The sequence below is a fragment of the Cibotium barometz genome, chromosome 31 (assembly GCF_041138505.1).
Source record: "Cibotium barometz isolate CiBa-2024 chromosome 31, ASM4113850v1, whole genome shotgun sequence".
NCBI classification, from domain to species: Eukaryota; Viridiplantae; Streptophyta; class Polypodiopsida; order Cyatheales; family Cibotiaceae; genus Cibotium; species Cibotium barometz.
The window spans coordinates 35,051,118-35,077,898 of NC_141076.1; the positions used below are offsets into that span (position 1 = coordinate 35,051,118).

The 26,781-nt window shown below is 40.2% G+C and overlaps 1 protein-coding gene across 3 annotated transcripts; it reads right to left on the bottom strand.

The window, feature by feature from the left end:
- Window positions 1–5,416: 5,416 nt before the first annotated feature.
- Window positions 5,417–10,366, bottom strand: LOC147620791 (uncharacterized). 3 transcript variants are annotated; one of them, XM_086825058.1, is made up of 3 exons: window positions 7,770–10,366; window positions 6,909–7,686; window positions 5,417–6,296 (listed from the first exon to the last, which is right to left on the bottom strand). In XM_086825058.1, exons 1-3 carry the CDS (start codon window positions 10,231–10,233, stop codon window positions 6,251–6,253), a joined length of 3,288 nt encoding a protein of 1,095 aa, XP_086681184.1. In that variant the 5' UTR covers window positions 10,234–10,366; the 3' UTR covers window positions 5,417–6,250. The 3 variants fall into 3 exon arrangements, with proteins under 3 accessions (XP_086681184.1, XP_086681183.1, XP_086681182.1); XM_086825057.1 differs by having other exon boundaries at window positions 7,327–7,686; window positions 7,770–10,361; XM_086825056.1 differs by having other exon boundaries at window positions 6,859–7,686; window positions 7,770–10,356.
- Between the last annotated feature and the right edge of the window lie 16,415 nt (window positions 10,367–26,781).

The window sequence follows — 26,781 nt, forward strand, 5'->3', positions numbered from 1 at the left end:
AATTTGGAGGTTTGGGAAGGGGGGGAGGAGGAGGTTTGGGTAGAATTTGATTTTGGAAGCCTCAAAAGACATGCGAAACACGGGTTCCCAACTAGTACTGGTAATGCACTCGCTAATAAGTACTGTTTTGAAAATGAGGTGGTTTTTTTTGCTGTTAAACGCAAAAGAGATTTGTGGCAGGAATGAGTTTGGGGAAAGGTTATGGTAGATTTTAGATTTATGTTTACAATGACATGTATACTTGCATACACAGAATTCAATCCTTGTAGAATGAATAATCATGTGCAATTGTAGTCAAATTCTATAGTAGCAAAGTCTCACTAGAAGATGAGTATCAACTTATTTTCTTATAAATGCTTAGCTAATGAAAAGCAATGGTGTAGAGCAATGGAGCCAAATGTAAGTTGTAGTGCCAGTACCTTTGGGACTACTTGATAGTGAACAAGTTTCAAGGGGGATCTTGTGCCTCTTTATTTCGGCCAGATTTTTTATGATGTTATGCTTGTTTTTGGGCATTTTGATCATCAAATATTGGTGAAATTTGAGGGCTAACGTCATAAATTACATAGATGTTGGTAAAAAACTTCCAAAAAACAATTCAAACTTTGAGGGCTTCCATCATAAGTTACATAGGCAACAGTAAAAAACTTGCAAAAAACAATGCATTCCTCTCAAAATGAAGGATGAGGGCACCCGTCAAAAAGCAACCTTGCTAGGATCTATGATATGGTTTTTATTTGATTCTCACTCTTTGAATGACCATGTTGATAGTTGTCTCACACTTTGAATGTCCATGTTGATGGTTGTCTCACCAATCTGGTGATGCCAAGTCTCCAATCCTCTTCAAATTCTTTGACAATAATCCTTCTGAAATGCTCTTTCGGTACTCCACTTTGTTTCTCTCTCACAAATCACCAATGAACTCTAAACCACTCATAAAAACCCAACAACAAGAACTACAACTTGCACCCTCTTCCTCTCTATGCAAGCTTATGCTCAAATACCATGTTCAGGAATGAGGGGTGCAAGGAGTTCTTATATATGTAATCCCAGAAGAACTCGAGAGACAGATAAACACACAATTGATTCGATTCCATGACCCAGTTAGAGAAATTAAGGCAAAATTGAACACCAATTATGATTGTAGAGAAATCAGCTTATGATAATGATTAATATAGAATATATATGACGAATCATGTGAATAAGGGAGATTTGCTCAATCCGAAAGGTGGATGCCTTCTAAACACGATACCCAGTAAGCTAATTGCATTGTAAAACAATTTTCCTTAATGCTTGATTATAATGGGTTTGTATAGTGAAGCAATACTGTGATGGACTACAGTGTAGGGAGTAATTAGATAAAGTTTCAATAAGATGAAAGCCATGTAGGAGGAAAATAAATTCTCTACATGCTAGGAGAACAATTCTACAAATGATAAAATACCCTTGGAATGAATACACAAGTAGTTTGAAAGAATTCCATTAATACTTAATGGGGGATTTAAAGTAAATATCATCTCTATTGTAGGTGGTGAATCTCTCTCATAACGAACACCTACAAAGATACCAAATTAAACAAAGGGTCTCACAAGTATAAGTCAAGGTTGTAGGGCAAAGTGTCACAATTTCATTTGCATTTCTATGAGATCTTGAAGTCTATTGAGCCTACAAAGCCATTCTTGGTGGTCCATGGTTGCGCACACATCATGTCTTGTCTTAGAAAATGAACAGTGTGATCAACTTACACCTTGATCTTTGGGAGTAGGGATGAAATGATCAACTTACACCTTGACTTATCACGAAAGTTAAACCATCATGTACCCTTTGATTGATGATTAATCTAAACCACTAAACCAAATGAGGTAATGACTCTTGGTTTTTTGCAATGTGAGGAGGTGGTTAATTGAAGGCACCTCCTAGCCACCATTTACTAGGCATGATAAATGCCTTAGTAGAAGAGAATGTGAAGGGCTCACGAACTTCACATAAAGGAAGGAAGTTACTGTGAATGCCTTACATTGTAAAGAGAAGAAGAACTCATAAGGAAGAGCCCTATGCAGATGATGGTGAAACTACATCTACAATCCAAGAATAGTGAGGAACTTATTCTGATCAAAAGCCATGCCCACCACTATCATCACATCAACTAAGCCTCCCTCCTCATAACAAAAAGGGCTTGAAAAGCCATGCCCACCACTATCATCACATCAACTTAGCCTTCCTATGGAGATGATGGTGAAACTACATCTACAATCCAAGAAGAGATAGTGAGGAACTTATTCTGATCAAAAGCCATAGCCTCTCTCCTCATAACAAGAGGGGCTTGAAAAGTTTCATGCAAGAGAGAGGATGAGAGGATGGAACACACCTTGAAGGTGGTGGACATGGATGTCACCTCTTCAGGAGGATTGAACTCTGGAGATACTCATATGTTTGCCTGTGTTGGCCCTGCAGATCTCGTGGTCACTGCACCAGCTCTGCTCACCTACAGCAACACATCCAACTCTTAGGCAGAAAAGAAGGCGAGCCTGCTAAGCAGCTGCAGGTGCGGTGGGTGTGGGGGTGTCTCTCTCTCTCTCTCTCTCTCTCTCTCTCTCTCACACACACACACACACACACAAAATAAGCAAAACCAAACACTCGTATCTCCATCCATCACATCACCATTATCACAAATCTAACGGTCTTCTTTGCTGCCCGTGGACTGGTTTTTCACCTTGAAAACCCCAACCCTTGTGTGAAAAGGCTTTATTAGCCTTTAAGGCTCAGGGTAACCACCCTACATGCTTCAGCCCTTGAAGGTTCCTATCCAATAAAGCCAAAAAAGGAAAGTTTTGAAGAGGGCTTGCTTGGTCCACCATTTCTTGTGGAAAAAAAATGAGGTGGTGATGGTTTTCACACATGGCAAGTGAAGGTAAAGTTTCTACTTACTATATGAGAGAATCTTTGGGGAGAATTATGAAGGGAAGCATGTCCTACCGGTGAAGAAGCATCACACTTGGTAACAGAAAGATGAGCGTGGGCGTTCTATTTGTAGCAACTGGACTATCCAATGCCTTGACACATCAAATTGCATCCATTTGATGCTTGGGTTACACTTTAGACACTATTTTTGGGACACAAGCCAGACATTCAAGCCTCAATAATATAATCTTTGGGCTTAAAATGAACATCTAAATTCATAGATTGGACACATGGAAATTAAAATGTTTGAAAATGTATGTCTACAAACCTTGGGCCTAAGCTTATCAAGGACGAAATATGAAACCACTTGGATGATGTTTTAGTCTACAAGATTGCACACACACACAATAGGTATTACCTATTGTCGTGATACTCAAGAAACATTGAAAATTTGAGTATGTGTCAATTTTGAAAATGTTTATGTAGCTATAAAGAGGGATCACTATCTGTTACCATTGATGGAGCATGTCTTGTAAAGAGTAGTTGGGCTTTAGTGCTATAGTTTCTTGGATGAAATTTTCATTTATAGTGACCTCTTCATTAATGCCAATGAGAGATACATGACTACTCTGCAGCTACACGGGATATTTTTGCATGCAAGAGCTAAATCTTTTGAGTAATCTAGAATGCTTGACATCTTCAAAAGCTACTTCTTTTAAGATTCAACTTATAGGAGGTCATCATGGATGGACTATGTGTCTTTTTTGATTGGCATGATCATCTCCACAAGCCAGAAAAGGCTTTTATCCATTATAAACTTTATCATCTCCCCCAAAATGCTAGTTTATGGTTCCACATAGTACTATCCTTGGATACATAGTATCTTTCCATGGGACAGCCAAAGAATCTAACCCTCCCAAAATCTATAAGGAATCTTAAGGCTACATATGATACTTATCTATCATTATGCGAAGATAGGTAGGCCTATTTGTTGAGTGTCAATATGGAGAATGATCTAGAAATCCCAAGGAATCGTTAATTTGAGTTTATAGAAGCAGCATCTATATGCCCACATTGATTGATTCAACCTTGCCCTTGGAAGTATACTTACATAATCTAGGAAAGGGAACCTAGAGTTTCCTATCTACATTGAAGCAAAAAATTAAACAAGGCATAACAAAACTATTCAAGTACAAAAATTAATCTATGCCCACATTGATTGATTCAACCTTGCCCTTGGAAGTATACTTACATAATCTAGGAAAGGGAACCTAGACTTTCCTATCTACAATTCAAGCAAAAAATTAAATAAGGCATAACAAAACTATTAAAGTACAAAAAAGGGGAAGGCCTTGCAATGATATAAGAAAAGAAAATTTACATATAGATTTTTTTGCATTTCTATGTGGATGATTGAGCCCTTCTTTATCTTATTAACAAACCATGTGCAATCGAGAGTGTCTCTAGGTGACTCATAATACTTAGTAAATTCGACTTAAATGTAGTAGTAACAAGAAGAAATTAACACATCATGGTTGATCTTCCTTCAAAAGATCACAACTCGAGACAACTACTAGAATTAATGATAATTTGACTTGATGCACTTGTCTTCCTAACCCCTTTGGAGCAAGGGGATTGGTGAGTTCTTATTTAGTAGACCCATCGATTCTCCCTAATCAAAGATGGAGCTAGAAGATAAGTGAAAACAGTAGCACCATATCTTAGTGGCATGACAACTTTGCATCCTTAGAAAGGATTGAATCCAAAGGAGATGTGTCAAGAAGATGAGATGCTGAAGGCATTTCCTCATGCTAATCAAGGAGCAACCAATGGACACTTTGCCTTTGTCATTACTACCAAAATGGGTTAAAAGTTGGATATGACAGCCAATGAATGCTATTCAAAGAGACTGTTGCACATTGCAAGTCCTATGATGTCTGCCATAACACTTAATCAAGATAAGATGTCATTACATGCTACTGATCACAAGGAAACTATCTTAAATGGGACATCAATTATGTTGGTCCAATCCATCCTATGTTAGGTTTGTTACACTCAAACCTACACAATTGTAACTATTGATTACTTAACAAAGTGGCTGAAACAATAGTAAGAAACAATTGTGTAGGTTTGTTACACTCAAACCTACACAATTGTGTAGGTTTGTTACACTCAAACCTACACAATTGTAACTATTGATTACTTAACAAAGTGGCTGAAACAATAGTAAGAAATGCAAATAATTGCCGACTTCTTGGGTGAGGAAATCACTATGGGTTTTGATTAGCCCTAGCCCTTGGAGATAGTATGATTGAAGAACTCACTCTCCTTAGTACAATATTTAGTAGTCGATTAGAAATCATTTCTATACCATCCATAGAATGGCCAAGCTAAACCAACACAGTGCTATATACAAAATCATCACAAAGATAATGAAGATAAGTTTGCAGAAAATTGTTTCCCAGCTATCACCCACTGCTAGCTACCTACAAACTTGCATCCCCTTTTACCATTTGATTTCATATCTTTTATTAATATATTGGGCACTCACCCTTCACACATAGAAAAAAGTGTACCCCCTGCCCATGCTGACATTAGAGCCCATCAAAACGGTAATCTTAATGGTTGGACATGGATGGGCAAGCTAGAAAATGACCAATCAACACAAAGCCCTCTTTTTGGAAGAAAGGAAAAAAAAAGTTCCATTCCCACTTCTTTTTGAGAGCAAGCTAGAAAATGGTTGTGTAAAGGGTGCTCGACCAAGTTACAAATTTATTTAAAACTTGAACACCTGCCTATAGAATAGGCATGCAAAGAGAATGATGGCTTGTGTATAAAGGGCCTTATTGAATCAATCAAAGACTCACTGTGGAAGTAATGACAATAATCAATGACTAACAGAAGAGGCCTCTGAGGATGTCAATGACTTAAGAAGGCCTCTGAGGATGATTCATTCTCAAGGTGGAACAGATTTGAAGAGGTAGATGAACTCGTGTTGCTAACATAAGGAAGAGAACGGGTGTCGAATCCAGCTGAGAAAATGAGCTGGTCGCCAGCAGTGTGCAGTGGCTTTCCCTGCCTCAGAAAAAGCAATGCATCTAGTACCTCCCTCATTGCTGGGCGATCCCCAGGAGCCTCCTTGACGCAAGACAAAGCAAGGACCAACATACTGTACATCTCATGATGCTTTCCCTCCGTGGCTTCCTCGTGGAGGGCTGGATCAATCACCTCCATCCAGTTCACAAGGATTGCAGACCGCACCCATACTGACAGGCTTGTGCCCTCAGCAAAAACCTCACTGGTTGGCCGCCTTCTTGTGAGCATCTCTAGGAGCACAATCCCATAACTATACACATCCACTTTGTCCGTCAAAGTCTGGCCATATGCATATTCTGCCACATGCAAGCATGCCAACAAGTCAATCGTCAGGGAAATCACAGTTCTTTCAGCTATCCGTTCCTCAAAAACGCATGGGTGCACGTGGGGGTGCTCGTACACACACAAATGCATGCACATGTACACACTCTTGTACGTACCATGGTACACATGCACAAGCGCACGCACACACCATGTGCCTTGACACACATGCACACATACACACACACCCCATGGTACACTGGCGCCCGTGCATACATACACACACACCCCACATCCCCCATGGTTACCATGGTGCAGGGGAACACGGTGCCCCCATGGTTACCTGGTGCACACACGCACACATCCCCCATGGTTTACCATGGTGCAGGGGCATACGCACCCCCCATGGTTACCTGGTGCACACACGCACGCACCCCATGGTTACCATGGTGTAGGGGCACACACACCCCCCATGGTTACCTGGTGCACACACGCAGGCATGAATGCATGCACATGCACAGACTCTCTTGCACACATGCGCTCACTCACCATGGTGCCGCACACGCATGCACGCGCACACACCCAATGGTTACTTACCTGGTGCCACATAGCCAATTGAGCCACGCAGAAGAGGTCCAGATACGGACCTATCCATCTTGGAAGTAATCAGCCTTGCAATTCCAAAATCGCCGATATGGGGTTCAAAATCCTCATCCAGAAGGATGTTGCTAGGCTTTAGGTCACAATGAAGTATCTGCCCAAATCCCGTCTCATCATGCAGATATACCAGTCCATGTGCCACACCCAGAGCAATGTTAAAACGGCAGCCCCAGCTCAAACCACATCCATCCTTGTACAGATGCATATCCAGGTTTCCATTTGGTATATACTCCAGTATCAAGCATTTGAAATGCCTTGTTGTACAGGTTCCCAATATTTTCACAAGATTCCTATGGCGTATTTGGCCTAAGGTGGTTAACTCTGAGATGAAACTCTTCTGTGCCTCAGGGTGGCTAAGCATGCTCAGTTTTTTGACAGCAACAATCATCCCATTATTCAGTATACCTTTGTATACAACGCTGAAGCCACCTCTGCCAACAATGTTAGCATCACTGTATCGTCTTGTTGCATGAGAAAGAACTTGTGCAGAGAGTTTGATCCTCTTATCGAATACTTGAACTTTGGGTTCCTCTGTGCTACCGTGTTGCCTCCTCTTTGAAATCGCATAGCATGCTAGAGCAGTAATTATCATGCCAGCGGCAACCCCAGATACACATCCTGCTATAATCTTGAGCTTCAGTGTGGCACTATGATGCACCATGGCTGCTTGTGTGTTGGGTACTGAGCACTCAAAAGCAAGTGGAAACCCACAGAGATCTGTGTTGCCTAGGTATGATTGACTTGTAAAGGAATTGAACTGGTTTCCTAACACACAAGAATTAAAACGGTGAACAAAGGGGACGTACAAACCTATGAAAAGATTAAAAAGGCAACTACATAGTACATACCTTTTGGGATTGCCCCAGAAAGCTGATTATTTGATAGATTTAAGACTGCGAGGGATGTTAAGTCTGTGAGTCGAGGGGGTATTTGGCCACTCAGCAGATTGTTTGACAAATCCAACGACTCCAGAGTCAGAATACTTCCGAGACTACTTGGAATGGGCCCTGTGAGTAGATTACGCGAAAGGTTGAGGTTGAATAGGCCACTTAGTGACCCAAGCTCATTGGGTATGACACCAGATATTCTATTTCCTGACAAATCTAAAGAGATGACAACTCCCAATATATACTTGAAGTGTGCTTCTGTGCCCTTCAGATCCAAGCTCACATCATCATTCCACAAAGTTTTCTCACTGTTCACTGTGCTCTCATTGTGTTTAAAGCCGTCTGCTTGGCTTATCTCTGTGGAGATGGTGCCCGAAAAGAAGTTGTTTGATAAGTCCAGAAGCTGTAACTGGTAGAGACTCCAAAGCCAAGATGGTAAGGAACCGTCGAGATGATTACTGCCCACACTGAGAACCCTCAAATTCTCAATCTGAGCCCAAGAGTCTGGCAGATGCCCACTAAAGCCATTGTGCTTCAAATCCAGAACCACCAAACTGCTATGGTTCGCGAAGAAGGCTGGAAGGCTTCCATAAAAGTTGTTATTTGCAAGAGAAAGGGTGTGTAGCTGATACAATAAGGTATACTCATAGGGAAGCTCCCCACTCAAAGAGTTATTGGCCATCTTAATCCACTGCAACTTTGTACAATCAGCCAGTTCCACAGGTAAAGTGCCTGAAAATCTGTTTTTGGACAAATCAATATAAACCAGATTTCTTAGTTTTCCTAGAGTGGGAGGGATGGGTCCGTTCATCTGGTTGGGGCTCACTTCAAAGTACTGGAGATTCCCTAGATTTCCCAATGTAGGGGGTAGGTTTCCGGAGAAGCCATTGTCACCAAGATATAGTGAACTTAAATTCTTCAACTCTCCCAGCTCTGCTGGAATGTATCCACTCAGGCGGTTGGAGAAGAGAATGAGGTTCTGAAGGTTCTGAAGCTTGCTCAGCTCAGCTGGTAATGACCCAGTAAGCTGATTGAAATAGAGATGGAGGTCTTGCAAGCTTTCTAGTTGACCCAGCTCGGGAGGGATCTCTCCAGAGAGACTGTTGCTAGCTGCATAGAGATGCTGGAGATTCTTCATATTTCCAATCTCGTTGGGAATGCTCCCAGTAAGATTGTCTTGGAATAATTTCAGCACTTGCAGATTTCTTAGCTGCCCGAGCTCCGGTGGGATGGTTCCAGAGAGCTGATAGTTAATTGAGAGGTCAAGCTCTATCAAATTTTGAAGTTTACCCAACTCTGTTGGTATGGTGCCTTGAAGCTGACAAGAAAGGCACCACAGGTATTCAAGGTTAGTGAGGTTTCCAAGATGAGGGGGGATGCTTCCCTCAAAATTATTGATGGACAATGCCAGGATATCAAGATTTTGGAGCCGGCCGAGCTCGGGATGAATGGTACCATTCAGATGGTTGATGAAAAGATAGAGCTCTTTGAGGGTGGCAAGGTTCCCAAGTTGAGGAGGTATACTGCCTACGAGGCTGTTGCTGCCAAGATAGAGGTATGTGAGATGAGTGAGATTTCCAAGCTGCGGGGGTATGGTACCTGTCAAGTTGGACAGGTCATGAAGCTGGAGCATGTAGAGGTTGGTAAGCTGGCCGAGGGAGGGTGGAATTGTGCCTGTAAGCCGGTTATGGCTGAGATCAAGCCATAGGAGGGAGGTGCAGTTGCCAAGTTCAGGGGGAATAGGGCCCGTGAGCCTGTTTTCCTTGAAATCAAGATGGGTCAGAGAGGTGAGATGGCCCAATTGGGGTGGGATGAGGCCAGAGAGGCTGTTGATGGAGAGGTTAAGGTGGGCTAAATGGGTGAGGTTGGAGATGAAGGGGGTGATGGTACCTGTGAGGTTGCTAGCTTTGAGGTCCAGAGAAACCACTCTGCAGTCTTTGTCGCAAGTGACGCCGGCCCATCTGCTGTCGCAGGGGAAGGACGCATTGGAGGCGCTCCAGGAGCTCAGCATTTGAAGTGGGTCTTGAGAGATGCTAGCCTTGAAGCTAAGCAGAGCCTGCTTTTCCACTCTGTTATCCATGGAGGCGCTGCAGGAGCTCGGTGGGTATTCAGAGATACTGGCCTTGAAGCCAAACAGAGTCTCCTGTTTCTTTTCCAGCTCCTCCATGGAGACGACCCAGGAGCTCACAGTGTGAGCGGGGTCTTGAGGGATGCTGGCCTTGAAGCTAAGGTCTGTCTCGGAAGGGAGCAAGAGAGCTTGACATGAGAGCAAAAACAAAATGAAAGAGATGGTACCTTGCCTGCGAGTTCGCAACAGCATCGAGCTCAAATTACACCTTCCTCTAAACGAAGATGAGATTTCTCTGTGGCAAATCCCCCGCTGCTTGCCACAAGTCTTCTCTAAAAATGGGAGGTCACCAAACATACCGCTCTCACGACCACCGACACGACTTAAGCTAATGACAAAAGCGTCTCTGACCCCAGCTAGAAAAACTTCATTCCAACTTAAAAATTGATGTCCACTCTTCTATATATCTATGTCTCTATCTATCTGGGTAGGAATTGGGAGGCTCGGGCACACATTTTTAGGAGATTAGAGTGGTAGCAGTCTCTAATACGCGTGAGGTTACTCGTAGTGGCAATGTAACCCCTTGGGAAGTGAATCATGGGTGGCAATTCCACTTGAAGCTCGGGCACACATTCAGGAGATTAGAGGAGTGGTAGGCTCCTACCCGTCTCTAAGACGTGTGAGATTACTCATAGTGACAATGTAACCCCTTGGTAAGTCAGTCATGGGAGGCAATTCCGCTTTCCCTTTGACAATCCGCCTTCAATAGGTCACCAGGAAGCTATTCCCCTTTGGTAAGTCAATCATGGGAGGCAATTCCGCTTTCCCTTTGACAATCCGGAAGCTATTCCCCTTTGGAAAGTGGCAAAAAGTAATTCTCCCTTTGAAAGCTTTGCCCTTGGAAAGCCGTGTCAAATATTCATAGGGAAGTAATGAACAAGGCATAGATCTTTGTGTGGTCATTGAATTTTGAGGTTCCTCTATATAATCAATATAGTATGGAAAAATCATATTAAACATATTTCTTCATGACAAAACAACAATGATCAATGCCATGGTTGGCCAAAATTCTAGAGCACTACATACTTCTTGGGAGAGATACAATGTGCTCCACTACCCATGGGTGGCCCACGAGAACTATCTTGAGCACCATGATGTTTGAAAGTAAATTTGTCCATGAACTAATGTAAAATCTCCACTTCAAGAAGACACAATATTTATATAAGACTAGTCATGTACCTATGTGTGTATGTGTGCACATGTGCATGTGGAAATTATGGGGGTTAGAGGAGGGGAGCATATTCCTTGAGTTTTGATATTGTTTCATCCAGACTATACTTTATTTAAAAGTATCATGTAAATTAATATTGATGAAATTTTTTTCTTGCTACAATCATGTTTCAACAAACATGGTTGATAACAACTATGTTTCAACAAATTAATATTGAGATGAATTTTTTTCTTGCAATCAACCATGTTTCAACAAACACATGTATAGAAGAAGTCATTAAGCTGAACTTATCCCTACAAAAAGGATGAAGCGAATATCATTACTCCATACATTTCCTCTTATTCCTACTCCCACTTTACCAAGCTATAAAAGTAGGTCATTTCACACACGTATAGCCACATAAATAATTGAATGAAGATATCCTTAATACGTGATTTAAGTACACCAACCTTATTTAATCTACACATCAATACATAAAGAAAGTTGGAAAAAAATACAAAGAAATAATAATATACATTTATTAAAAAACTAAAAAATGTTAGCATAAAAAAGGATTAGTTGATCATTCATCGTCGGTGCACTAGTGAGAGGTGGCTCATTATCAAGTGTTAGAGCAATAAAGGTTGCACAAATTGGCACATGTGTAGGCTCCTTGAAGCTGGATGCTTTTGGATTACATTTTTCCAACCCATTAAAAAATGACGACTATCCCAACATATAGATTGTATTTTTGCACAAATTGGCACATGTGTAGGCTCCTTGAAGGCTGGATGCTTCTGGATTGCATTTTTGCAACCCATAAAAAAATGACTACCATCCCAACATATAGATTAGTGGTAATATCAAATGCAACATGCTGGCCCTAAGAAGATGTAAGCAATTTGGCAAGAAGATATGTACTGACAACAACCACTTAGACATCTAAAGGGAGAATTGTGGAATGAAGTCAACGAATTCCTCTACGGTCCAGTGATACATTTTAGTTGTTTATAATAATTTATATTGCAATGCACATGTAATACAAGTCCAAAGGAGCACACCCAAAAGTGGAGCTTGGTTCCAAGCTCGAATTTTGAGAACATTCTCTCATTCTATCTTACAAATCCCTATTGGTTACACAAGGATTTGAAATAGTGCATTGGCTGTAAAGGGAATATGGGTCCAAGAAAATATGCGGTTTCTCATGAACACAAGGGTAGCATGGCCAAAATATATGCTTGGCACCAAGTTTGAATTTTGATCACATTTCGTCCTTCTATCGTGGGCCCTCACTATGGCCATGAAATAGTGTTGATTGGTCCTTTTCCCATTGGCTCCTCTTCTTGTGTTTATAGTGATGAATTTAAAGAAAACATGCCCAAAAGTTATGGGTGTATTCTCCCCTTTATTTGACCTTTACACTCTCTTCTTCAACACAAACATAAATAACACCAACTTTATCAATTATAATTTTATCTTGAGTAGCCATGTGTGTTCATCTCTTGGATTTATCAACAAGTGCGTGGCCCCAAATATCATCTTTTATGATATTGGTCATGACCATGTTGGCTTAGCAAGCAATGGCCTACAAGGAGATCAAACGAAACATGCCTACAAGGAGATCAAACGAAACATGCCCAAGTGTTAACCACTTCATAGGTTAACATGGTTTCACCCACCCGACCTACCGTTAAGGTGCTTTGCCGTCTTAATGGTGTTGGACTTTATAAAGTAACCTTACCACCATGAGCTTATTAATGCTAAATAAATGCTAAATAAATAAGTAAACTTACCATGAGCTTATTAATGCTAAATAAATAAGTCACAAACTTCATGTATACACTTGCTTAAGGATAGAACTAGTGGTCAGAGACTATTTCTAAGTTATGGCCAGGGCCAATTATGAACACTAGCCGTTTTAAAGTTATGGCCAAGGCCAAGTGTGAACAATAGCAATACACATTCTATTCCCTTGCAATAGAATACTTGTGAGCTCTCATTCTTCTTAACTCTTGCTTGCTTGTAGTGTGTTGGATTCTTGCATGAATAGGATTGAGTGTAGGCTTTACTCTCTCCTCATGAATCGGATTGAGTGTAGGCTTTACTCTCTCCTCATGAGCTTCTTCTCTCTATTCTCCTTGTCAAGAGCTTCTTGCATGAATGGGATTGAGTTTAGGCTTCTCCCTCTCATGAATAGGATTGAGTGTAGGCTTCTCCCTCTCATTAGCTTCTTCTCTCTATCCACCTTTTATGAAAGAGAACCACCATGAAGGCTCTTCTTGCCCCCATCTAGGCAAAGATAGCTCTTCCTTCACTCCATTAGCAAAGGAAACATTCCAGTGTGACAATAGAATGAGGACATGATAGACGAGTTAGTGCACCCACATCACGAAGTTACATTTGCAGCTCTAAGGCAAGACCAAACAACACTTATTTCATCTTAGGCTAAGGTAATATCTTGACTTAGTGCCACACTTAGATGGAGACTAGTCTAGGGCTTCGCTCTAATATTCTGTCCATTCCAAGCTTTTGGGATTACACAATATTAGTCGGTGTTGTTTAGGAGGTCACACTCCAAAACCATAAAGTTTTTTTGGTAGGTTTGAATGTGTTAGATTCTTTATGTTTTATTTTATTTTTAAAGCTTGTTTGTATTAGGTCATTCTATTTTCATAAGAGAAAACCCGTCTTTCCTTGTTGGTGATTTGCATGATTTTGACGCTGATAAGGCTTTGATTTATTTATTTTTTGCATTAATAAGTAGCTTAGCATTTGCGAGTAGGAGTGCGATCCACTCATAAGGCTTTGATTTTGTTGCATTAAATAGCTTAGCATTAGTGATTAGGAGTGCAAAACATAAGCTTTGAGTGCTTTTTGGTGTGGATTAGAATGAGAAATTGAGAATTTTATTCATGCATTTCATAATTTTTCACATGAGCCCACAAAGCTTGAGGCATAAGCCAATAGACATGAGCCCATGGACGTGATGTGAGCCTATTAAGAATAAAAAAAGTCAAAAAGCTTAAAAAGGAATAAATTTTACTTTTTTCAACTTGGGCAGAACACATGTGTCTAAATCCATTCATACCTACTTTAAGAAGCACTACAGATCGATTCACTAGAGATAAAACCTTCGATGCAAACTTGTTCCATAATAACTGTTGAAAACGATTATCTAATTGACTACAGTAGCATCAAACCACACCTCCTCAAACCCACCCATCCTTCGGTCCCATCAAATGACCCGCATCACTTAAAATATAGTGCTCCCCTATTAAGAAGCCAAGACTCCTTTAAGAATCTACCTTAAGTAGAGCTTTAGGACAAAATGAGCCAATTAAACATAAACATGGGTGGAGAAATATTAACTGATTCCACGATTAGCTGGGTGGATGACTCTGGCATATCCCACCAATAATAATTTTCATGGCCAAAAGTGTTTATAAGTATTCTTGTAACCAACTATTCTTGTAATAATTTTGTAACCACAATTAGTTGGGTTGATGACTCTAGCATGTCCCACACCAATAATAATTTTCATGGCCAAAGTTTATAAGTATTCTTGTAACAACCAAGTATTCTTGTAATAATTTTGCAACCACGATTAGCTAGGTGGATGACTCTGGCATGTCCCACCAATAATAATTTTCATATAGCCAAAAGTGTTTATAAGTATTCTTGTAATAAATTTTCAACCAAGTATGCGTTTATCTTCTTATACCATATGCTCTGGGAGCCTACTTAAGGCCATATAAAGCTTTTCTTAACTTACATAGTTTAAATTCCTACTCATTCTCAATAAAGCCATGAGGCTGAGATACATGAACCTCCTTATGAGCTTGAGATACATAAACCTCCTTATGCGGTTGAGATACGTAATTGCTTCTAACAAAAAAAACCTGAGGCAAATCTTGGCCTTTAGCCATGTAATGTGCCATCTCCATGAGAGATATGTTCTTCCTCTCAGCCATATTTGGAGTGGTGAGAATATAAAAAATCCTTGCTTCTCCTAAGCCTTTCATCTTTTCTTCCATGAATTGTGACCTCACATTTGATGTTTTAATCTTTACCTTAACTCAAGGAGAGAAAGGGAGGCGATGAGGAGGCTGTGAGGTTTCATGCGTTTTAGATTCTAAGAAGTGACCAAAGTGAAATCCCCTAGCTTTATGTCACACTATTCAAAGAAGACGATGAATACACAAGGTACATCTATTGAAGACCTCCATAGCCTGTCTATTGCTTCTCCATCAACTTTAAATCACTCTAGAGAAAAATATGAAGAAAATATTTACACGTGAAAAGTCATGGTTTTTCATGCCTTGAAAAATATGAAGATTTTCACACTGTGTACAACATATTTAAAAGAAGTATATTAGTGGACGACATATTTAAAAGAAGTATATCTTATTTGTATATCAGTAAGAAAAGAAGTATTTAATAATATCTTAGTGTGTACATAAGGGGGAAATCTCCTAAGGAGGGAAAAACTTATTTGTATACCGGTAAGAAAAGAAGTATTTACTAATATCTTAGTGTGTACATAGGGGGGAAATCTCCTAAGGAGGGAAAAAGTATACTTCTTTTAAATATGTTGTCCACTAACATATTTAAAAGAAGTATATCTTATTTGTAAATACTTCTTTTATAAATATTTATTTGTATCTTATTTTTTTCCCTCTATTTGTGCATGCATGTCATAAAGGGACAACCCTCAAATAACTAATTGCTTACACCATAAAAAACTAGTTTGGTTTTTCACGCCACATCAACATATTAAGAGAAGCTAAATTTTTCAAATTAACTACATGTGTAGCCGATTGCTCATGTCAATTAACAAAACACCTTATATTTACCTCATCTTGTGAAAAAATCAAAGTTTTTCATGCCAGCTATTATCTGAGGAAAAGTATCTAAAAACTTTATTTTCTTAACTCTCATGCATCATAAAAAAAACTCTCATGCATCATAAAAAACTTTATTTTCTTAACTCTCATGCATCATAAAAAACTCAAAGTCTTTCATGCATAAAAATATAATTGTTTTTTCATGCCAAATGAAACGTACCCAAAAACTTTATTTTCTTAATTCTCATGCATCAAACTAACCACTAGAAGATGTAGGTGGGGGGTGGTTGTGTCCAACACCAAGATCTACCAAAAGACATCTAAGCCATACACACTCCACAATCACTGTAAAAGCTACCTTGTACTCACTTTCGCATCTCAATGTGGCTAGCATTGGCTGCATATACTGAGCTATGATATACATGAATCAGCAAGATAAAAGAAAAGGCCACTAGTGGACATTCGCGTGTATTAATACCCAACCCAATCGAAATCACTTAAAACATGTAGCTGAATATCCCCCCCGCGCATAAAATAGCCTAAGGTATTGAGAGCGCTGTAATAAGTATCAAACTACTCTTTGTTTCTAATGCTTATAAACATGTTCAACTATTTGGCCTTGTATTGCATAGATAGATGAGGCACCCAATAGCTTGCTTATAAAGTGATGCATGAAATGGTTCACCTGCATTGGAGACTGAGCCTAACACCTCTATCTACTAGTGTAGCAACATGCTTTTAGTCTTTAAGACCAAATCGTGTAAGCAGTCTCTCTCTCTATATCTCTCTCTATATACTTTGACCGTAACATCACAATACCATCATCACGTTGCATAAAATGTATACCCAAATAATAATGCAATAAACCCAAATCAGTCATCTCAAATGACGTAATTTAACCTTAATGGCCAAAATCTTCTTCTTATTAAGTGCAGAAAACTTAAAATTGTACAAAGATAGCTCAGACTAACACTCCCTTGGGATGTCTACGAAAACCTTACAACATATGAACGAGGCTCGAACATGCTTGGCTTGAAAGGCATAGGTAATAACACAATATAGGGTATACCTTCTCCACATGAGAGGACAACTTAATTTAAGATAACTAGAAGAGCAGCTCGAGGGGCCAAGAGAACTTGCTCAAGGGGGTGAGGGCCAAGAGAACCTACTCAATCTAAGATAATCACAAGAGCAGCATAAGGAGGTGATGATAAGGGGATAAGGCCAAGAAAACCTGCTATGATACTAATTATTGGAGTGGAGATAAAGATAGAAATACACACACATATGCAACAAGTAGAGATAGAGAGAAGCACAATACTCAAAGTACATTGATGAGAATGAGTAAAGTACATGTGAAGTGATATGATAAGGTCCCTTACACAGTCACTCACAATAGTGTGTACATAGGGGGGAAATCTCCTAAGGAGGGAAAAGGTGCATCGGTCTATTTTTAGCCTCTATGTTCACACATCACTACCATATAAACAATTGCACTTTGTCCTTCCATTTCTAGTTAATCTGTTGGGGCCAGTTATAGTGCTACAGTGTGGCATGCGTGGGTGTTATGGAACCGTGGTGGTGATCCCCTTGGGCCTTAGGAATGCTTGAAGGTGTCAAGGAAGTATGTGTGTAGCTCTGTTTGGGGTGCAAACTATAAAGTTTTTGGGTTTGAGGCCGTGTCTTGACTCTCTTTGACTTTGAAGATTGGGGTGAAGACTACAAAGTTTTTGGGACCTAGATAGAAGGGTTTTCATTGTAGAAGCCTTAAGCTTCTAACATCTTGATGGGAATCCATAGTTGTTGGGGCTCTAATTGAGGGTACACCACCTTTTCTTGAGACTCCCACTTGGTAGATTTATGCTCATGGGTTGGCTTCTAGAAAAGTGGTGGTTGCCAAGGTATTGTACATTCCTTAGCTAGCCATGGTAACTTTTGGTACCCAGACTTCCCTGAAGGGTTGTTGACTAAGTAGGTGGACTTTCTGGGGGAACTCTAGCTCAAGGTGAGCAAGTTCTACTATTGGTTCTATTTCAAATACATCTAGCATGAACAAGGATGTGATTTTGGTATGTCTAATCATGCAAACCTTATCCCAAGCTTCTATGGAAGAGTGTCCATGATCACCAACATGTGAATTTGGTCCTTGAAGTGGTTAGTCTTGAGAGGGGCTCTAATTCCTCATCTTCACCATCCAATATCTTCTTTTACAAGCTCTACATGTATCAATCAAAGTCGTATGAGATTTTGTGTTACATGCTCTATAGATATCAACTGAAGCTGTCCAAATGATTGTTTCATGCTTATTAGTGAGAATGCCTCTCATTAGGAAGATTCATTGCTAGTACTGCGGCTTGGCGCATTTGGAAGGCTAGATGTACTTAGTCCATTGAGGGCACTTTGGCACATTGCATTTGGAATATTTGGAGTGATATCATCCACACCCTCATTGGTCAATTTGGCTAGAATCCAGGGATCATCAAGGGCTACAAAGAGAAAGTACAACCAATTTATAGGAGAGTGGGATTATGGTATCTTTTCCACTCTCACTTATATGGAACCTTGTTGGCAATACAAGGTTATAGAATTGGTTGAGATTTCCCTATTGTTTGGTTTGAAATCTCTCTCTTGTATATATTTTCATACTTAGAAGTCTCTTTTTTTCATTAGAAAAAATAATGCCTTGACCCCTGAGATGATTCTTTCCTATTTTCATGTCTATTTTCAAGGATTGTTTACCCGTAAATATATAAATGTGATTGGTTTCCAAATTGTGAAGAACCAACCTTACTTCTTAGATATAAGGCCTTTTGGGTATCATGGTGTATGACTCTCTTGTGTGGAAATCCATCACCATGAATGTGTGGTGAAAAATTAGCCCCAAGGTCTTAATCTTTGCATCCTAAAAATGGTTTAGTTGTATGCTCATCTCAGTAAGCTTGACTAGAAGGCTTCAATCCTTGGTTGATAATGTTGACTCCAGCATTACCATCCAAGGTTATGGAGAGACCATGATTTCTTTATAAATGACAGGTAACACACCATTCATTTCATCACTTTTAAAGTTGTGTCCTAGCTTGTTTCTTTATAAATGATAGGTAACACGACATTTATTTCATCACTTTTGAAATTGTGCCCTAGCTTGTTTATGGGAACTTTTGGTTCCCTTAGTCTTGGATATAGAAGCAGTGTGCTCAACAACGTCGCACAACTCATCCTCCTCCTCTTTAGGTTCAAATGTGTGGGCTCTTAGGTTTCCAATCACCTAGTCAAATAAGTCTCTCCAATGCTAAGAATTCCCTTATAAAGAGAACTTATCGGTACTTGGACCTCCAAGGACAAGAAGACTTTGAGGCCTAGTATGTCCCATAGGCAATATTCACTTGGTTTATACTCACTCAAAGTTGGGCTTGGAGTTGCCAAGGTGTAAGGAATGTGCAGTGAGTTTACCCTAGGAGGTGATACCTTAGATGGGGTCGAAATGTAGTCATTGCCAATCACCTCAGAGAAAATGTTATGGTGGCCAACTTTTTTCCTCCCACTGAGTCCTCCTTCACGAAATCTAGCAATACTGGAGTTTGGGTGAATTGGTTCTAGAGGCAGAGGCTCTAGAATTTGCTCTTGATGCGGCCTCTTGAGAATGTCTATGGGTTTGGGTAAGACCTTTGGCACACTTTGATACTCCCACCTAGGTTCTATTATTGGCTTAGGGATAAGGTTATGGATACGCTCTCAAGAGAGGCCATTGGTTTATACTCGACCATTTTCTCAAGGGTTGTCTCTAGTTCATTTTCTCAAGGGGCTTACTCTAGTTCAGCCTGAACCTTCTTTACAAGATCTTGGCCTTGTTTCATTTGCTCCTTCTCCAACACTAGGTTAGGGTAATCTTTGAGTTTCTTTGAAAGGTTTGCATAGTTGACGAGCTTATTCTCTTTGGGAAAAGCTGGTTTGCATAGTCCATGGGCTTCTTCTCTTTTAGAAGAGCTGGTTTGAGCAAGAGATTGCTTGCTACCTTTGTAAGGGAGGAAGCTTTGAAGCTCTCGTTTTTCGAACCACTTTCAATGGTCATGATGCCGTTGTCCTTGATGACTAATCTTTTTTTTTTGCGTGTTCTTTGACCTTTTCTTCTTTTGGATCCCTAGTTACAATCCTTTAGCCTTTTCAAGGGTTTCAAGGGCTATCGTGGCCTTTGGGACTTGGCCTCCTTTGGGGCTTACGCTTTAGCCTCTTTAGTTGTTGTGGCCTTGAGGTTGAAGCTTGAGCTTTCTTCTTCTTTACTGCCTTGGATGTTTTCTTAGCAACTATCCTCGTCTTGGTTTAGAGCCTTGTGATGACATTAAGGGAGACTATATGAATAAGTCCTCCTTATACTCTTAACAAGTGAAGGCTTGTTGTTAAAGTGGCTGTTGCTCTGGCCACCACTAGGATGATTGTCACTCTATTGGGACAATCCTTGTATGCTTACGAGTTAAAAGGATTATAGAAGTGGTTGATGCTCTGGCCACTGCCATTGGGGTGATTGTCACTATGTTCGGACAATCCTTATATGCTTAACAACTTAAGGTTTATAGAAGTGATGTTGCGGCCACCATTAAGGTGATTGTCACTCTATTGGGATAATCCTTGAAAGCAGGTTTGAATCTACACTTGTAACACGTGCTTCTATAAGGAATGACTTTGGATTTTGATACTAAATTCGTGGATAGAGTTGGGGTACTTGTTGGTGCAATATCTATATGAGGACACTCAACAATAGAGTGCAGGCCCTTATCATGGAAACATTGAAGAGGTGGACTTGCATCATGACATGTGAATTCTCTTGCTCTTTATTGCACCATAACTTCAAATAACAAGGAGGCATATATAGTCAATGGCTAGGGGTTGTTTGGATATCCATAGGAATTATATTGCTCATATAACTCATAACTCTCCTATTCTAGACTCTCATATAATTGTATTGCTCATATAACTCATAGCTCTCCTATTCCACTCTCAGAGTCCATTAGCAAAAAGTTATCGAGTATTATTATACTGGTGTGGTTCTAGGAGGAACTAGTTGGGGTGGTAATAGATATGGGTATGGTGTTGGTGGGAATCTATACATACCTCTCAGTAAAGGGTTTGGATAAATAGACACTAGACTATGTACAAAAGCATCTAGTATTATGGCTAGTAAGTTGCATTTGGTATTATGGCTGGAAGGTTAAGTGGTTACTTTTAGCACCGGGAGCATCTATACATACCTCTAGGTTAAAGAGGTTTGATAAAACAAAAAGTGGACTATGCACTAATTAAGGAGCATTTAGTATTATGGCTAATAGGTTTAGTGGTTTCTTTTAGCATCCATAGCATGGGTTGTGGTGCCAGAGTCCACCCTACTCGATTTCCCTAGTACCAATAATGGATTTCGTGGTTCCATGTGGGAATGGCATGAGCACGATATTGTTGCTTTCTAAGCCGTAGCAATGCAACACTCCCCACTTGCATGGTTTTGGTGGCAAATTACACACCAAACCATGTCTCTCTTCTGTGGAAATAAGTGAGGGTATTCGCCTTTAAGAATTGGCTAGGGTTGGTTGGCCTTAAGGTTGTTTAACTTAAGAAACTGGTTAGGGGGGGGGGGGGGTCTTCCTTGGGGTTGGCCTTGACGGTTAGCCTTGGGGTTTCTCTTAGGGTTGACTCTCCCATTGCTAGCCTCGAGGTCTCCCTTGGGGTTGACCCTACCATTGCTGGCCTATTTCATTGAGCATATTTTCTACCAATTCATCCATGCTCATGTTCGTGACTACGACCCTTGCTTGTGCTCCTTTTTGCAGAGGCTTTGAATGATACATCCCCTATCTCTTGGTTTGGGTGGATGACTTCTGCATCCTTGTCTCATGAAGGGTGTCTACTAGGTCTATTGCATTGCTGGCAACACTCATCAACAATGTAGTGTCTATACCTATAGAGATAGTCATGAAGCCTCTTGATCTTGAGATCGATAGCCGATAAGTCATCCACTAGTCTTTTGTAGGGGATTGTATCTCATGTGGCGAAACTTGATTCTATTGACGTAATCCTGGCATTATCTCTCCTTCCTCTTGCTTGAGGTCATAGATTTGAGCAATGGGGCTTCATCTAGCTCCACTAGGTGAGAATCCCATGGTGAATGTGTGTCTCAAGAACTCATAGCTAGCCTTTTCAAGTGAGTTTAGAGACCTAAAACACTAGCCTACTTCGCCTCTTCAAGGCAAAGTCCGAAGGAGCGTTTCTTGGTGGGATCGTCAATCCTTCCCATGGCTTTACAAGCATGAATGAACTTCTCTAGATACTAAATGGGATCTCCAGTTACATGAAATTTGGTCATTGTTGGCACGTCCTTTTGTCTTTTATATGTGTGGAAAGATTATGGAGACGTTAGCCCTTTCCACTATAGGGTAGCTAGATCCCCATGACTACCACGAAGTGTCCTATGCTCTCCATGAGACCTTGGAGCATCTCCAAGAACTCCTCTTTTCTCTCTACTCCTCTTTGCTATTTGTTTTATCAATGCAATGTGGATTGGCTTTATTATGTCCAATTCTGAGCCTCTAGGTACTATGTTTGTGGTATTTTAAATGCTATCTTAAGCATGTGTTTTGCATATTCACATATGGCGGTGGAAAGTCCTAGTCCTCACATAGGTCTGGTGAGCTAGACTCATGTCATGGACCTATGAGCTCATGATCTAGTCAGCATGGACCTATGAGCTCATGGTTTGGTGAGTTATACTCATGTCATGGACCGGTGAGCTCATTTTTGTGGGGCTCACGTCTCTAGACTTACACACGTAGACTCACGCCTCTAGACTCATGTCTCTAGATTCACGTATATAGGCTCAAGCCTATAGACTCATGTCTGTAGGCTCATGCCTTTTTTGTATAAACTAGGCTTATGGATTTGATTTTTTATGATAGAATAGGCCTACCTGAGCAGCACAGAGTTTTATGAAATAGGCATACCTAAGCATATTTTTTTAATAAAATAGGCCTTATAACAGGGTTGGCGTGAAATCATAACAGGATTGGTGATAATAATTATACTTATTGTCCCAATAATTACAAAGGATAAGAATTTCCTCCTTGGAATTTAAAGCTATATGGTAGATTGTATGACAAGAACTTTTCTCCTTGGAATTTATAGCTGATATAGATTGCTTATGATAGGAAAATCTTAATTAGAAGAAGCTAGAATTAGGATGGTCACTAAAGTAGACACAATATATCCTTGAAAGCAAGCATCAAAACCCAGAAGTTTGAATTTGTGAAGCTCAAAAATAAGTTTAATCTTCTTTATTGGGCATTGGATAGTCCAAGATCTCAAGGTTATCATTTGTGAGCATGAAAGCTAGGTACACACAACTATTTAACATATGTCATGCTACCCAATGCAATGAGCACCCAATTTCAAACGTGTCATGTTGTCACTTTGTCTTTAGTCACCAAGGGTGAGCACCAAATATGGGACAAGGATAGTTTACGATTGCTCCCCTTATCCTATTTGCATGTTTGGCCCCTTGTGTGTGGGGAACCTTTTTAAGGCTAAGAATTCGTGACATTCTTAGAGAGCCTAGTCATGTAAAAATGTGCACAATGTTGTGCATCCAAGTGCATCCTGCCCTATGGCCCAACCAAGATTCAAACCCCCTAACCTCCCTCTTCACAATTACATGCTCTACTAATCGCACTAGCTTTCTTGCAACCTTGGGAAAGTTTTAAATATGGTATACATTTTGGCATTCAATCCCCTCAATGGCCAAAAAGGGGCCTAGAAGAGAACGAACCACGCCTAGATCTATCCTTAGCACCAAGTATGCAAGCAAGTTGGCTAGAATGGGATAGCCTAAAGAAGGAAAATAAGGTTGCTTTTTGAAGGGACTAGTTCCTAGTAACTTTGACCTCTTACATGACACTTTCATATCAAAGCCTTGCCGGTTAGGTTATCACTTCATGGGCTAAGGGAAATCAAAGGTGGTAGATGAAGAAAACTTACGAATTAGTGCTTGTTTTGCTGAGTGATTTGTGTGAATGCATCTACATTGCAAACTCTACAAGGAGAACCCATGATCCCTCTATCTTTTACCCTTGTTTAATCTCTATTTGTTGCTTCTTGATCTTTATTTTTACCTTTCCTTCTACGATTCTAATTTGAATTCCACCACCCAAGCTCCCTATTGTCTTTGGAGTCAAGACATAGGACACATCACTTAGTTCAACCTTAGTTCAAACTTTTGGTAAACGAGATATCAAACGGAGTTGTCAAAATTAATGATAGTTTTTCTTGAAACAAGTAGAGCATTGAAAACTTGATGACATTCATGTAAATATTTATTGAGGTCTTTTATATTATTCCTAAAATCTCTCTCTTCTTGAGGTCTCTATTACTAAAATTGATGTTGAAAATGTCATTAACTATGTTTTTCAAATGATACCTTGAAAATATAAAGGGAGTAGCCAATGAGTTCATGTTGATGTGCAGGTAAGAGGTTGAATGTTGAAACCTTGGCACCTTAGTATTACTACTAAGTCCCTCTCAAAAAGAAATTGAAGGCCGGTATATAATGAACCCTTCTCTTGTTTCACATCTTTGAATGTCCTCTTAAACACTCTTCGTTTGCCAATTTTTACCTTGGTTAAGCTAATTATTGCTTGACCTTGGTTCTATGATCAACTTTTTTTTAAATTCTCTCAATTAGCCTTTCACAAATTTCTATTGAAACCCTATCCTTCTTCCAACACGAAGGCATTTCGCAATATAGGCTTCTTGCCCCATACAAACTTAAAAGTTGCTCTCTAGCACCAGGCCTGAAACTTGAAGGCTACAATGGGCATCAAAGCCATTTTAGCTTTCAGGTGAAGGCTACCACTAAGAAGAAGCTTGCAAGTAAAGGCCATAAAAGTAAAATTTCCTTAATTGTGGGATTCAAATGGAAGCCAAGATAGCACCTAAGCCTTCAATTTTGAAGTCGAGGGAAGGGTTCCAAATTTCAAGCTTGTCTAGCACGATGCAACATAAAAAAACACCTACCAAGAAGTCCCAACAGCTACCGACACTAATTCCAATGTAGCAATAATTCTTAATGTAAGCTCACAACATTGCTGGCTACTACACACAAGTCAAGGCTTCTAATTTTCAAACATAAGGTAGGTTGTTCCGTAATATTCTCCGGGGAGAGAACTAATTTAGTAAAAATAGTGATGTTTTTCACATTTTAAAGACAAGTAGAGGGCCCTTATTCCCTCTTTTTGTGATGATGTAAAAAAGACTCTTATATGTTGTAATTTTTGTCTTTTTGAAGTTTAATATTATAAATATTTTTTTATTTTTTTATTTAGTGGATATAGTTTTTATATTCTAATCTATTATTATTATTTAGGGAGTTTAGGGAAGAAGGGTTAGGAGTGCCGCCAGAGCCGTGCCCAAGGGGTTTCGAACACAGACACACACACCGGAACCACCCGGATGGGGCTCTTTTGGCATTATAAATATTCTTTTTAAAAAAATAGTGCATGTTTTTTTTTTCACACTTTTACCTTATTCTCGACCAAGGAAGATTTAAGACAGGCAGATTTAGTGCCCTTTTTCAAGCACCAATGAAAATTCAGGACAGTCGTTCTCCAGCAGGATTTTCGAGCCGCGTCGCTCCACCAAGCAGGAGACGGCAACGGCTTCTCCAATGATAGCTTGGCACGGGAGTCTTCCCCGTCATGGTCGTGGGAGGAAGGATCTGAGCCGTGCAGACCACATGCTTTCTTCTGCCCAGCCATACAATAAGGAACTCTGCTGCATCTACTTCGTCCCAGACTTCAGGATCGCAAGAATTCAGTGCCATCCGGACAAGCTATCACAATTTCCTCGAGAATCCTGTCACCACAATGTTGCTGCTGTTCTGAAGAGAAACTGAGTATTGCTTCAATCAAGCTCAGAATGTTGCTGAAGCTCTAAATTTCCCTGCTCTTGCTGTCATGGTGTAAGGAATGGGCAACGGTAGGCCTTTCCAAGGAGGAAATCCAGTGAGTGAGGAGGCCAAGAATTGCCACTACAAGAGGGCACTCTTCATGGCTTCTAGCTTAAGAAGCAATAAGCTAAAGGAGATGGTGAGACCGTGCAAGCCGTCACTACAGAGAGGGTGACTTTAAAGGCTACACATAAGTTTCTCTCTTTGTAAGGTGTAGGATGTGTAGAGGAGGCCAAGATGGGCCATTACAAGAGGGCATTCTGCATGGTTTGTAGCTCATCAAGTCATCAACTAGCAGTGGCACCAAGTCGTCATCTTCTTCCATCTCAAAGGAATTCGATGCCGCTTCCCACTCGTATTCATCTTCACTAGCTCTGTCTGCTGCCACCACTACATTCATCAGTTAATTCAGGAGTTGACTTGGCACCTCAAGTAGCAACACTCATAGGCAAGTGTAACAATCTCATATTCCTAAAAAACATACACCAAATCTGTAGTACTAAAAGACCTTAATTTGTTACGACAATTCGTATGGACACTACCATATTCTTTCCACCACATCAGATCTCTTTACTGTATCCAAATACCGTGGATCACCAGTACACCTCCTCTTGCAGCAGCAAGTCTTACACGTTGATGAAAGGCCTAATTTTCCCTAATCCCTTGGCAATAGCCAACTTTGAAATTTGTACTAACGTGCATGTATCTGAAAAGTGGGGTCTAATGCCAAAGGCATCACCAGCACCTTCTCTTGTAGCAAATCTTACACGTTGATGAAAGCCCTATTTTCCCCGATCCCTTGGCAATAGCTAACTTTGAAATTTGTACTAACGTGCATGCATCTGAAAAGAAGGGTCTATAATGCGAATGCA

What these genes read in the sequence shown, in the direction of transcription:
- LOC147620791 (XM_086825056.1), bottom strand. Translation starts at nt 10,233, where the DNA reads ATGTTTGGTGACCTCCCATTTTTAGAGAAGACTTGTGGCAAGCAGCGG. An exon ending in TTCTGGGGCAATCCCAAAAG is followed by an intron (nt 7,687 to 7,769) that starts GTATGTACTATG and finishes CTTGTGTGTTAG; the next exon opens with GAAACCAGTTCAATTCCTTT. An exon ending in AATTGGCTATGTGGCACCAG is followed by an intron (nt 6,297 to 6,858) that starts GTAAGTAACCAT and finishes TGCATGTGGCAG; the next exon opens with AATATGCATATGGCCAGACT.